At 45.4% G+C, this 13,548-nt stretch overlaps 7 protein-coding genes across 7 annotated transcripts; 4 read left to right on the forward strand and 3 right to left on the reverse strand.

Moving 5' to 3' along the window:
- Positions 1-144: 144 nt before the first annotated feature.
- On the forward strand, positions 145-3,108 carry DTB (onanonoxo-7-onima-8-eninoihtemlysoneda; the record flags this gene model as incomplete). Its single annotated transcript, XM_007508361.1, has 1 exon — positions 145-3,108. The coding sequence occupies one exon, from the start codon at positions 145-147 to the stop codon at positions 3,106-3,108; it is 2,964 nt and encodes a 987-aa protein (XP_007508423.1).
- A 189-nt stretch (positions 3,109-3,297) lies between these two features.
- Positions 3,298-4,116, forward strand: Bathy17g01930 (predicted protein; the record flags this gene model as incomplete). The annotated part of the gene is made up of 1 exon (XM_007508384.1): positions 3,298-4,116. The coding sequence occupies one exon, from the start codon at positions 3,298-3,300 to the stop codon at positions 4,114-4,116; it is 819 nt and encodes a 272-aa protein (XP_007508446.1).
- A 217-nt stretch (positions 4,117-4,333) lies between these two features.
- Bathy17g01940 (predicted protein) lies at positions 4,334-5,599 on the reverse strand (the record flags this gene model as incomplete). The annotated part of the gene is made up of 2 exons (XM_007508256.1): positions 4,334-5,255; positions 5,565-5,599. The coding sequence occupies 2 exons, from the start codon at positions 5,597-5,599 to the stop codon at positions 4,334-4,336; spliced, it is 957 nt and encodes a 318-aa protein (XP_007508318.1).
- Positions 5,600-6,081: 482 nt separating this feature from the next.
- Positions 6,082-7,911, forward strand: Bathy17g01950 (predicted protein; the record flags this gene model as incomplete). The annotated part of the gene is made up of 1 exon (XM_007508323.1): positions 6,082-7,911. One exon carries the CDS (start codon positions 6,082-6,084, stop codon positions 7,909-7,911), a length of 1,830 nt encoding a protein of 609 aa, XP_007508385.1.
- Positions 7,912-8,069: 158 nt separating this feature from the next.
- On the reverse strand, positions 8,070-8,489 carry Bathy17g01960 (Eukaryotic translation initiation factor 1A, X-chromosomal; the record flags this gene model as incomplete). The annotated part of the gene is made up of 1 exon (XM_007508379.1): positions 8,070-8,489. The coding sequence occupies one exon, from the start codon at positions 8,487-8,489 to the stop codon at positions 8,070-8,072; it is 420 nt and encodes a 139-aa protein (XP_007508441.1).
- Positions 8,490-9,093: 604 nt separating this feature from the next.
- Positions 9,094-11,199, forward strand: Bathy17g01970 (asparaginyl-tRNA synthetase; the record flags this gene model as incomplete). The annotated part of the gene is made up of 1 exon (XM_007508245.1): positions 9,094-11,199. The coding sequence occupies one exon, from the start codon at positions 9,094-9,096 to the stop codon at positions 11,197-11,199; it is 2,106 nt and encodes a 701-aa protein (XP_007508307.1).
- A 128-nt stretch (positions 11,200-11,327) lies between these two features.
- On the reverse strand, positions 11,328-13,031 carry Bathy17g01980 (folylpolyglutamate synthase; the record flags this gene model as incomplete). The annotated part of the gene is made up of 1 exon (XM_007508268.1): positions 11,328-13,031. The coding sequence occupies one exon, from the start codon at positions 13,029-13,031 to the stop codon at positions 11,328-11,330; it is 1,704 nt and encodes a 567-aa protein (XP_007508330.1).
- Positions 13,032-13,548: the final 517 nt, after the last annotated feature.

Consider the following 13,548-nt stretch of genomic DNA (forward strand, 5'->3'; position numbering starts at 1 on the left):
TTTCATCTCTCTCTTTTCGAAAATGCACTTTTTTGGAGTGTTTTTGTGTTCGCGTTTCTTTCTCTGCATATGCGCTTCTGAATTACAAGAACTTTTTGTTGTGAGTAACTACTAAACGAGAAGATGTTTAAGAAGAAGAGCAAAATGGTGTTGTCGATGCTGTTGTCCTCCTCCTCCTCCTCGCGAGGACGACAACACGACGGAAGAGTTTTACGAGGATGGCAGCGTTACGCGTGCGGGTGTCGCGACGACGATGAAAACGACGATGACGATGGGAATCTGACGATGATGATGATGAGAAAAAGCGCCTCGTCGTCATCATCATCATCGACTAACGCTGCTTTGATAAAGAACGACAAAGAGGAAAACAGACGACGAGGAAGACGAGGAGGAGGATTTGGAACGTCGACGTCGTTTTCATTGAACAAGAACGACAAAAACGAGGAAGAAAACACCAGACGACGACGACGACGAGGACGAGAGTTTAGCAGCAGCAGCACTACCACCACCACCACGAGTACGAGTAGGAATAGGAGCAAAAGTGAAACAAGCGACGACGAGAAGAAGGAGAATAAAACGACAACAATAAACGTCTCGTACCCGGCGTTTCAAGTCTGGGGGAGTAACACGGCGGTTGGGAAAACGCTCGTTTCCGGGGGGGTAATCAACGCGGCGGCGAAAAGTTCTTCGTCTTCGTGTTTGTATTTGAAACCAGTACAAACTGGGTTCCCGGAAGATTCGGACGCGCAATTCGTCGCCGATTGTGTGCATAGCGTCGAAAGCGAAAGCGGCGGCAGTTCTATCAAAAGAAGAGTGACGACTGGCGCGCACGCCGCGAAGTGTCGCAGCGTTTCCACAGAAACAACAACAACAACGTCAGACACGACGACTACCGATGATGGTACGAATAACACGAACATTATTAACAACGTCTGGTGTCACACGGAGTTTGCGTGGAAAATAGCCGCTGGACCGCACATAGCGGAGAAACTGGAAGGGAGACCGGTGACGGACGAGGACGTCGTGAACGCCGTGCGAAATCGATTGGAGGAGTTTTATAATAACGATTTAAATAACAACAACAACAACAACAACAACAAATTCGCGCTCGTGGAAACCGCCGGAGGAGTTGCTTCTCCCTCATCTTCCGGAAATTTACAATCGAACGTGTTAGCGAGGTGTCGATTACCGGCAATATTAGTTGGCGATGGACGATTAGGCGGCGTTTCCGTGACGTTGACATCGTACGAGTCTTTACTTCTGAGAGGATACGACGTCGCGTGTATCGTTTTAAGCAACGAAGGCTACGATAACCACGAAGCGATCGCAAAGAACGTCCCATCGAACGTGAAAGTATTCTCGTTACCAAAACTTCCACACGAAGGCGATGGACAAAAGTGGGTTCACGCACAAAACGACGCGTTTCGAGACATGTACGCCCATCTTGTTCAATGGCACGCGAAACGCGTGGAAAAGTTGAACGGATTAGCAAAGGATGCTTTGGATACTTTGTGGTGGCCGTTTACGCAGCACGAGATGGTTAAGAAAGATATGGTGGCAGTAATCGATGGAAGATCGCAGGATGACTTTGTCATTTACGACCAGAAAACGGAAACAGTGCAGCACAGATTCGACGCCGCCGCTTCGTGGTGGACGCAAGGCATTACGGGCGACAAAGCGAACGAGAGTTTACATCGAGCGCTCATGCACGCGTGCGGTCGATACGGACACGTTATGTTTCCTGAAAACGCGCACGTGCCAGCGTTGGAAGCGGCTAAAGGTATACTTAACGGCCCAGCGAAAACGTGGGGTAAAAGAGTGTTCTTCTCTGATAACGGAAGCACGGCGACGGAAGTCGGCATTAAAATGGCCTTTCGACAGCGGTACGTTAATCTTGGTTTACTATCGAAAGACGGCATTGAACGCGCTGAACAAGCGAATGATGCGAACGTGTTGAATGCGTTACCAAAACTTAGAATATTAGCTTTAGATGGTTCGTATCACGGCGACACGTTAGGTGCGATGGACATGCAATCGCCTTCAATTTTTACCGGAAGTTTACAAACGCCTTGGTACGAACCGAGAGGATTGTTTTTGAACGCGCCTACAATTGGGTTGAAAAATCAGAAATGGACGGTGGAATGCGCGGAGGAGTTAGTTGTAGCAAAAGGCTCGGGGCAGACTTCTTCGACTGCTGCGGTGGTTTTAGACCGATTCGAGAATAAAGCGGACGTGTTTGACGTGAAGAAGAGAAAAGCTTCCTCTGCGGCGGCTCGATACCAGGCGCTCATAGACTCCGTTCTCGACAACGCCGAACGTCTCGGTAAATCCGGCGAGGCGCCTGAAATTGGCGGATTAATCATGGAACCCGTCTTACACGGTGCCGGCGGAATGATCTTGATCGATCCTCTCTTTCAATCCATCTTGATGCAAAAATGTAAGGAACGAAAGATTCCAGTCGTCCTGGACGAGGTCTTCGCGGGCATCTGGAGATTGGGCGTAGAAGGCGCCTGGGAACTTCTCGATTACGAAACGCCGGATATTTCGTGTTACGCAAAATTGTTAACTGGTGGCTTGGTTCCTATGGCGGCTACTGTAACGACGGAAGAAATCTTCGATTCGTTTTACGGACCGGGGAAGCCGCAAGCGCTTTTACACGGCCACTCGTACACGGCGTACCCGATTGGATGCGCGGTAGCCGCGCAAGCTTTGAAGGTGTATACGGACGAAACTATGAATCCAAATTTATCTTTTTCTTCTTCTTCTTCTTTTACATCATCATCAACAACAACATCAAAATCGAGAAGATCAATTCGATTGAACGAATTCTGGGACGAAACAACCTTGAAACGACTCAGCGCTTTAGACTCCGTCGAGAGAATCATTTCCGTCGGATGCGTCTTTGCGATGGAATTAAAAGTCCCCGACGGTGGTCCAACTGGATACGCCTCCAACATCGCCAAAGATGTCGTCTTAAAGTTACGAAAATACGGCATCCAAGCTCGTCCGATTGGTAACGTTTTGTATTTAATGGCCAGTCCAACGACGCCGCGAGAAAGTTGCGATCGAATGTTACGCGCCGTAGTCGAGGAGTTAACGACGACATAAACGACGACGACACAGGAGAGAAAATGAGAATTAGAGTAATAATGATGAGCGCAAAACCATCATCATTTGTAGAAGTCATCATTCGCTGTACTAATAAAGTATGAGATTCAATATTTATTACGTAGTAAAATACCGTTACATAGTTGAAAGGTTTTCGATTGGTTTTTGGTCGTCATTTAAAAAAAAAACATGTCTTCTTCTCATCCCATCTCATCTTACGTCCAATCGATGATCGAGAACGATGCTTCGAATAACATATCGGAGGAAGAAGTCTTCGAAATTACGACGAAAGCGACGTCCTCTTCGAACGTCTATTCCGGTTTCGCGGAGCTCGCGAACGCTTTGGAGCGATTACGAATGAAAAGAAAAACCGACGACGGAAACGTTTTCGGAGAGAAGAGCGCTCGACTTCTGGACTTGTTTTCGTTCGGCACTTTCGATGAGTATTATCATCAACAACAACAAAACGAGCAACAATCGTTAAAAGTTATATTAAACGAAAAACAAGAGGAAAAGTTGAAGCAGTTATCGGTCGCATCTTTATCGTACGAAACGAAAGTTCTCTCCTACGAGATCTTGATGCAACAGTTGCACTTGAACTCTGTGCGAGAACTGGAGGATTTTTTAATCGAGAAAGTGATATCGCCCGGGATCGTGAAAGGACAGATGAATCAAGAACTGTCGGTTTTTGAAGTCTTTTCAGCGATTGGACGAGACCCAGACAGGAAAAGTGGGAGAGTGGAAAAGATGTTGGCGACTGTGAGAGAGTGGAAGAGAACGTGCGACGACGCTTTGAGAGACATCGAAAATCAAATAGTGGAGACGAAGACGGATTTGGCGATGGAAGATCTGAGGAAGGTAGAGGTGACGAGGAAGCAAGAGGAGGCGGAAAGGAGAGCGAGCGCGAACGTGGTTGGAGGAGGAGGGAGCGGTGGCATCGAGGAAGAGGTGGACGCGGCGATAAAGGAGGAATCGGGGAGCGCCGGCGGAACGAAAAGAAAGAAGTAAGAAAATGCGGAGTTTACACTCATCGATCGCGTAGAAGAAAAACATAGATAGAGCATTTAATAGAGAGCATTAGAGAGAAACAAACGCGAAACATAATCCATACGTTTATTAGTATTCGTTTAAATATTAGAAAAAACTACTCTTCTAGATTTTTTTGCTGTGGGTGCCATCGCGTAGAATCTCTCGTCACCAAATTCATTTCGAAATGATATAAAATTTAGAACGCGGAGGCTCTGGAAACGACGTAGACGCGAACCTTGTTGTCGGAATAACCGGTATACAAAGTTTGACCGTCCGCGGACCATTGCAAGGAGGTGCAGTGCGGCGGCATGGACTTCTTACCAACCGGCGGGAACTCCGGGTGCAACTCGTCGACGATGCTCTTGGACTCCAAATCCCAAATCTTCACGCACGATTGCGTGGCGGCACACAACCAATATCTATTCGGCGAGAAGCACATGGAGTAGATAATATCCCCAGCATCCAAAGAGTACAATCTCTTGCCTTCCGCTAAATCCCAGAGCATGGCGACGCCATCCTTACCGCCCGAGGCGCACAAAGAGCCATCCGGCGACACCGTGACGGTGTTGATGTACCCGGTGTGGCCAACCAAGTTGGTTCGCAACTTGCAGTTGTTCAAGTTCCACACCTTGACGAGTTTATCCCAACCGCACGAGACGATGATCGGGTTCGACGGTGCCGGGGAGAATCGAACGCAAGAAACCCACTCCGTGTGGCCTTCGTGTTCTTGAATCGTGTATTTGCACTCGCCCAAAGTGTTCCACAATTTAATCGTCTTATCTCTGGAGCCGGAGACGATTTGTCTGTTGTCCACGGAGAACGCGACGGACAAGACGTCTTTGCTGTGACCGACAAATCGTCTCGTGGTTGTTCCAGAGTTCAAGTCCCACAATCTCAAGGTACCGTCCCAGGAACCGGACAAGGCGAACTGCCCGTCCGAGGAGATGACGACGTCTTGGACAAAGTGCGAGTGACCGTGCAAGCGTCTTCTCGGGTAGCCGTAGTTGCCTTCTTCTCTGGTCAACGTCCACAAGATGACGGATTTATCTCTGGACGAGGTCAAGAGAATGTCCGAGTTATCAAGGGGAGTGGCGATGGAAGTCACCCAGCCTTCGTGTCTGTTTTTTTTTACGTTCGTGTTTGTTGGTTATTATTATGAAGAAGAAGAAGAGAATGTCAGTCACAAACACAAAACGCATTTTACTCCTACACATGTGATGCGTCGTCGTTTACGTCGTCGTCGTCGTAAAATCCATCATTGTTACCATCAAAAAGGCAGCCGAAGACGGATGAAGATGATTGATGATGATGATGATGATGATTTCTTGAACCTAATACGACTCTATAAAAAGGAGGAAAAAAATCCAACAAAATCGCGCGCATATAAAAAAGGTAAAAACATACGAAACGCGAACGAGAAAACCTACCCTTCGAGGACGCCTCTTAAAGTTAAAGTTTCCATATTTATGTTTTATTAGTTTATTATTATACTCGCGTTTGTAAAAACTTCGTGGTAGTGTTTTTTATTATTGTAAAGCGCGTTTAGATTTGTGCAGAAAAGACCTGTTTGATGTGAAAACACCCAAAATGTAAAAAATTGTTCTCTTCAATTTGGTGGTTTCTCCCATGAAAAATTGGTTTTTCTTCTTCTCTTTTTTTTTTGTTTTCCCCTTCAAAAAAAGGTGATTTTTTTTTGTGAGAAGAACTGAGGAAGAACTGAGGAAGAAGGCAAGAGAGATCTTAGTGGAGAGAGTAGTCTTTCTTCTTTTCTCGTCTTTGTTGTTCTTCGCGCCGCCCGTGGTTTGAATCCGTTTGAATCTGTTTGAATCGTCTCAGAAGAAAGTTTTCGAAAACGAGGAAGAAAGGATCCTTTTCTTTCACACAAAGTTATATACATAAGAAGTTATAATAAGAACGAATTCAAAACAGAAGAAGAGAGAAAAGATGAAGAACGGAAACCAAAACCAATCATCGATGACGACGATGAATACGACGATGAAAAACAAACGACGAAGAACAGCCACGGGGACCGCGATTACGAAAGCGCAAAACCTTTCCAACGCGCAAGTCGCTTTATTCCACTGTTCGTACTGTCAAAAGGACATATCGTCGGTGGTGCGAATGAAATGTGCCTCCTGCGTCGGCGTGGACTTGTGCGTGGAATGTTTCGCCGTGGGTGCGGAACCGTTTCCGCACAAAGCGGGGCACCCGTATCACGTGATCGACGACTTGTCGTTTCCGTTGTTAACCTTAGATTGGGGCGCGGACGAGGAACTCTTACTCTTAGAAGGCGTGGAGATATTCGGTTTGTCGAATTGGACGGACGTGAGCGAACACGTCGGGACGAAAACGAAAAGTCAGTGCCAACAACACTACGTCGAGGAGTACGTGAAGTCGCCGGCGGCGCCGTTGCCGGATATGAGTAAAGTCCTCGGGAAAGGATATAAAAAGTTGACCGAGGAAGACCAAGCCGAGTTGAGAAGGAAACAGAAACAAAAGAGCAAGTTAAAAGAGGAAAACGAAACCAACGGAGGAGGAGAAGAGAATAATAATAATAATAAAGAAAACGGAACGTTGAACCAAGACGTGGAGATGACGCTGTTGCAACAAATGTCCAAACCTGGAGAGATTCGTGCGGAAGGAAATATTTCCGAGTTGACCGGGTATAACGTGAAGAGAAACGAGTTCGACCCGGAGTACGACATCGAAGCTGAGTTACCTTTGGCGGAGATGGAGTTTCGAGAGTTGGACACGGAGGAGGATAGAAAATTGAAAATACGCATGATTGAAATATACAACGAGCGTTTAGCCGAGAGACAGAGGAGAAAGAATTTCATCTTAGAGAGAGGATTGTTGAACGTGAAGAAACAACAAATGTTTGAGAAGAAACGATCGCAATACGAGAGAGATTTACACGGCACGTTGCGAGTATTCATGCGATACTTATCGCAATCGGAATACGACGTCTTGCTGGAAGGTTTAGCCGCGGAGAATAAAATTAGAACGCGAATTGGCGAGTTGAAAGAATACCGACGGAACGGGATTACCACGTTACAAGAGGGTGAAAACTACGACGTTGAAAAGAAACGACGAATGGAAGAGTTTGCCAGACTCAAATCGTTCGAGTCGCCGCACTCGAGAAAGAAAGGATTCACTCCTTTGCCGTTGGCGCAAGCGCAACCGGGAGACGCGAACAAATCGTCGAATACTATTTTTCCTTCTCCCGGTGGTAGATCGCTAAAGACGGACCATCATTTAGGCAATACCTCGGGATCGAAAAAGAGAATGTACATTCCCTTGGATTTGGCCACGTTACCAGGCGTGGAGCTTTTGAGTAAACAAGAGAAGGAGTTGTGCGTGACGAATCGAATGTTGCCGGTGCAATTTTTAATGGTCAAACAACAGTTGATGAAGTTGAGTCAAGAGAGAGGCAAATCCAATCCGATTAAAAGAGCTGAGGTGAGAACGATGTTTAAAATCGAACCGATTAAAGTTCTCAGAGTGTACGAGCTGTTGTGTCAGTCTGGATACGTCATCTCTGGCGACGAAAAGAAAGTTCAAGAAGAAGAAGAGGAGAAGGAAGAAGACGAGGAAGAAGAAGAAGAAGAAGACGAGGAAGAAGAAGAAGAGGACGAAGAAGAAGAAGAAGAGGAAGAGGAGGAAGAAGAGGAAGAGGAAGAAGAGGACGACGACGATGAAGATGCTTCGGTCGAAGAAGAGGAGAGCGAAGAAGAAGAAGAAGAGGAAAGCGAAGAGGAGGAATCCGATTCGTAAATAAAATAGCTTGTAATTTATGGTACCGTGCGGTACCAATACTTTTTTTATATAATAATCTAGATATAGTAGTAGTAGTAGTAGTAGTCTCTCTTTCTCTCTCTAATGTATATGTGATGTGACAATGACGCCGCTTCTTCGTCTTCTTCTTCTTCTTCTTAGATATCCGCGATGTCGTCGAAATCGAAAAAGTCGTCGTTCTCGTCTCTTTCCTCTTCGAACGTGTCGGTTTCGTTGACCCGGATGGAATCCGGAAGTTCCCCGTACGCCTTTAAACTTCTCGCCTCTTCCGCGGTGTATTTCAAAATCACGTCCGCTTTTTCGTCTTGAAAGTCTCTCAAGCCGAGTAAAACGATATCCGACGTGTTCACCCAGACTTTCTTTCTCATCTTTCCTCGAATGTGGCACAGGCGTTTCACGCCGTCGATGCATTGCGCTTCTAAACGTCCGTTCCCTAACATTCTCAGAACTTGCGCGTACTCTTGTCCGTCTTCTTTGAATATTAACTCTCTCTTATCTTCTGAATCGTTCTTCCCTCGTCGTCGGTTTTTCCCGCCTTTGCCTTTCGCTTTCGGCATTTTTTAAATCTTCTTCTTCTTCTTCTTCTTCTTTGCGCTTCTTCTTTGTGCTTCTTCTTCTAATGGGGCTTTCTCCAATCTTCTTCTTCTTCGTCTTGACTTTGTCTTCTTCTTCTCGGAGAACAACAAAACTCTCCGTTATTACGCTCTCTTAAAGTAGTATTATAGTATGAGTACTTTAACAACAGAGTCTCTTTCCAATAATTGGGTGGTTTAACGAACACTTTCTCTCTTCTTATTCGTCGTAGCTTCTTCTGAAACCTTTGTTTTATACTACTCTAATGTGTTTGTTGTGCGGTGTTTGAACAACAACAACACCTTTGAAATACTTTTGTCTGAAAAGCAGTCAGGCAGTAGAAAAGCAGAGAAATTTTCTGAAACCTAATTTTTCCCTCTGATAAAACTTTTCTCTCTCTCCTCGTTTTCATTTTTCTCTTTAAACATCTTTCTTTTTTCTTTCTTTCTTTCCCACACTTTTTACAACTCTTTTGTATACTCGAGACGAGAGTAAAAAAAAAACAACTTTGTTGTGTGACACAAAAAAATGATGAAGATAGCGTCCTTTAAGAGTTGTTTCTGCGCCACACGACAGACGAGAAACAAGATGACGATGATTAAATCAACGACGACGACCACCAGAACAAACACCACCAATTTAAGCACCACTCGTTCTTCTTCTTCTTCTGCTCCTGGGTGTGTCTCCTCTTCTTCGCGACGGATGATGAGAAGCAACAAGGACAAATGTCATCATCAATCCGCTGTCGTCAGCAGAAGCAGAAGCACTTTAACAACGACGACAACAAGCAGAAACTTTTATCATAATAATAGCAACACTAATACTACTCAGCAGAGAAGAAGGATACCGACGACGATGGGTGGTGTGTCTCCTCTTCTGTCGTCGTCGTGCTCTTCTTCTTTAACTTCTTCTCACGTGGTGACGATGACGATGATGAGAAGAAGAAGTGTGAAAAATACGAGATTAAGTACGACGAGCAGTAGTAGTGCTGCTGGTGAGAACAGTTCGACGACGCAAACAACAACAACGTATAAAAGAAGAGACCGCCTGGCACAAATCAAAGCAAACGATCACGGGAAATCAAAAGTAGGCAAAACGCTCGAATTAAAAGGTTGGGTCCGATCGAATCGAGCGCAAAAAGACCGAGCGTTTATCGATTTAAACGACGGTTCGGACATGTCCGGGATGCAAATGGTCGTCTTGCAAGAACACGTGGACGAAAACGTCTGGCAACTCGTCGCGGGCGCCACGAGCGAAGTTTCGACCGGAGCGTCGATACGAGTGAAAGGGAAAGTCGTGGAATCGCCGGGCGGGAAACAATCGGTGGAAGTTTTGGTGGACGAGTTGGAGATTATCGGTAAAGCGGATCCGGCGACGTACCCGTTGCAAAAGAAGAGACACACGCTGGAATACTTACGAGGGATCGCGCATTTGAGACCGAGAACGAATACCATCGCGGCGGTATCGAGAGTGAGAAATCAGTTGGCGTTCGCGACGCACCAGTTTTTTCAGCAGAATGGGTTTTTATACGTGAACACGCCGATTATTACCGCTTCGGATTGCGAAGGCGCCGGAGAGCAGTTTCAAGTCACGTGTTTGTTGAACGGGTTAGAGGAAGAAGGATCCGCCGGCGCCGCCGCGTCAGTCGCGCCGCAAGACGTTGAAAAAGTAGAGCAAAAAGTGAAAAGCCAAGGCGATATCGTCAAGAAAACGAAAGCGGATAAAGGAGAGGGCAACGCGACGAAAGAGGACGTCGATCGAGAGGTAAAGAAATTGTTGGCGTTAAAAGAAGAACTGACAGAGCTCCAATCCGGGTCAAATACGCCGCAAACGTCCGTGAAAGAGCTTCCAAAACTCAAATCCGGTGGCGTAGATTACGAACAAGATTTCTTCGCCAAACGATCGTATTTAACCGTCTCTGGCCAGTTGAACGGTGAAATCATGGCGAGCGCGGTCAACGACATTTACACGTTCGGTCCGACGTTTCGAGCGGAAAATTCCAACACGTCGAGACATCTCGCGGAGTTTTGGATGGTGGAACCCGAGTTAGCGTTTGCGGATTTAAACGACGACATGGATTGCGCCGAAGCGTATTTGAAGCACTGCATCACGCACGTTTTAAAACACTGCGACGAAGATTTGCAGTTCTTTGAAAAGAATATTTCCAAAGATAACTTAAGGGAAAGATTACAGAACGTCGTCGATCAAGATTTCGCTCGAATCACGTACACGGAAGCCGTGGAACACGTCTTATCGGCGAAGAAAAAATTTGAGTTCCCGATCCAGTGGGGGAGCGATTTACAATCCGAACACGAACGATACATCTCGGAAGAGGTTTATAAAGACCGACCGGTGATTGTTCGCGATTATCCGAAAGATATCAAAGCGTTTTATATGCGCGCGAACGATGACGGTAAAACCGTCGCGGCGATGGACGTTTTGGTCCCAAAAGTTGGCGAATTAATGGGCGGCTCCCAAAGAGAAGAGCGCTTGGACGTTTTGGAGAAGAAAATCGAGGAAGTCGGTTTAGAGAAAGAATCGTATTGGTGGTATTTGGAGTTGCGAAAGTACGGCTCGGTCCCGCACAGCGGCTTTGGTTTAGGTTTCGAGAGGTTGGTTCAATACGTCACCGGCGTGGAGAATATCAGAGATGTGATTGCATTTCCTCGATACCCAGGCAGCGCGGACTTCTAAAATAATAGAACGTATTGATGATTTTATATTATTACGAATCTCGTATTCCTATATGCTATGTATGCTACACAGTTCTAAAAAGCTACGATATTATCATACAAGTACCTATTATTTGAAGATGTATTCGTCTACAAATGCGCTTCTCTTTTCGCTCGCGTGACCGAGTGCAAACTTCCAGAGACGCACACTACGCCTCTGCCGTTATTCTTTCTCGTTAAAACATCTTTCGCGTATTTCATAGCCGAGGAAAAATCCTGAACGACAACTCCTTTGAAATGTTCGCTCTGCGCGATCACTTCCGGCGCAGTCGATCGCAAATCTTTCCCAGCCACGTCTACTTTTGTGGCGATCATCTCAACCATCGAAGGCGTCGCGGCTAAAGCTTTCGATATCCCGGAGTGGTTTTTATCCGACGCCATGGCGAGGACAAACACTATCGGTTCGTTCGGGAAGACCTCGAGGAGCGTTTTTCTCAAACACACGGCTGATTCTTCCGTGTGCGCGCCATCGGCGACGATTGTGACGTAGTCGTCATCATTTTTATGGTTATGATTATCATCTTGCGACGTACCCGTTTCTGAACTTTTTCTTCGCGGTCGTCGGAGAATCTCGAAATTTCCAGGCGATGAAACCGAGGAACACGCTTCGAAACCTTCGCGAATACTTTCCCACGTGAGTTTGTCCCACGTCTTCCCTGTTGTTGTTTTTGTCGTCGTCATCATGTGCGATAAGACGCTCAGAGCTAACTCGGCGTTTTCTCTCTGGTGTGGACCGAGTAACGGAAGATTTATGATGGATCTGCTCTGAAACTCTTCTTCTTTTTCTCCTTTTGGAACGCTCGCTACTACGGAGACTCTTTGTTTCAAAGTCCCACCATCGTCATTGATATCTACTAAACGTACCTTCGCGTTGTTTTCGACGATCACACCACCACCTTGATTATGAACTCCCTCGCGGATTAATTGGTCCACTTTCCGATCGTTTTGGTGTCCGATGAATGTCGGTCTCGACGGTTTACAAATACCGGTTTTCGCTCGCACGATGGACTCTATGCTTCCTCCGAGCGCCTCCAAATGTTCCTCGCCAATGTGCGTCAGTATCGCACACTCCAACGAATTTTCGTCAAACACGTTCGTCGCGTCCCGTACGCCACCTAATCCAACTTCAACTAAAGCTATGTCTACGTTTTTCTGTTCGAAATACTTTAACGCCAACGCCGTTAGAACTTCGAAGTGCGTCAACTGTTTTAACGCGTCGTCTTCTTCCTTTTGAACATCATCGTTTGTTTCTAAATCCGTCCTCTTCTTCCAAATCTGTTCGAATAACTCGCTCAATTCTTTGTCGTTATATCGTCCGTTCACTCGTATTCGTTCCGCGAACGTGTGCACGTGTGGGGACTTATACGTCCCTATCGTATACCCAGCTTTCGTTAAGCACGAAGAGAGCAGAGCGATTTGAGTGCCTTTGCCTTTCGTGCCGCCGACGTGAATGGTTTTATACGTCTTCCCTTTGTGCGGGTCGCCCAAAAGTTTCAAGAAAACGCGCATTCGCTTCATATCGAACACATCGTTCGCATCTTCGTCCGTTCCTGCTTTAGACGGGACGCCTTTTTGTTCGTGGTTTATGAATCTGTTCAGAAGTTGGTCCAACCGATGATGTTCCTCTCCTCGAAGAAGGTGGTTGGAAGAAAAGAATTTATAATTTTTCTTTTTCTTTTCTTCAACGACGCACGAGCAAGAACGGCAGACGAAGTCTTTCCTTCTTTGCTGTGTCTCTATCGACGGCACGAATCTTCCGGAAGCTAGACGACGCAATCTCGAGGTCATCGTCATCGCCCTCTCTCTTCTCCAAAGAGAGAGAGAGAGAGAGAGAAAGAAGAGAAATTGTGAGGAACGGGTTTTTGAGAAAATAAATCAATTTATTTTAACACTCTTATTAACGATATAATCCCGAGAACTTTCATGTGTATGTGATTTTAAATACTATTTCAGTTATGTTCATCGTAATATATATATTTAAAACAATGATATGATATTCAATTTGGCATTTTTAAATAATAAATAAATCTTTACTTGCTAGATATTAGTTTTCCCGTTGCTTTAAATGATTTTTATTTATTCATTGTTTTATATTATTGAGAATATAAATATTTAACAGATAATATCCTAAATATACAGGGAATACATGTAAAAATTAAATTCTATGTTTGAATTAAAATATAAAATTTAATTATTTGATCCCTTGAAGGTGAAGTTTTTCATTAATACTGTTTAACTATACTTAATATAAATATTGAAACGCAATATACGCATCAAATTAATTAAAAAGCATTTCGGGAACTGCGTTTCT

This window comes from Bathycoccus prasinos, assembly GCF_002220235.1.
Source record: "Bathycoccus prasinos genomic : Chromosome_17".
Taxonomy (NCBI): Eukaryota; Viridiplantae; Chlorophyta; class Mamiellophyceae; order Mamiellales; family Bathycoccaceae; genus Bathycoccus; species Bathycoccus prasinos.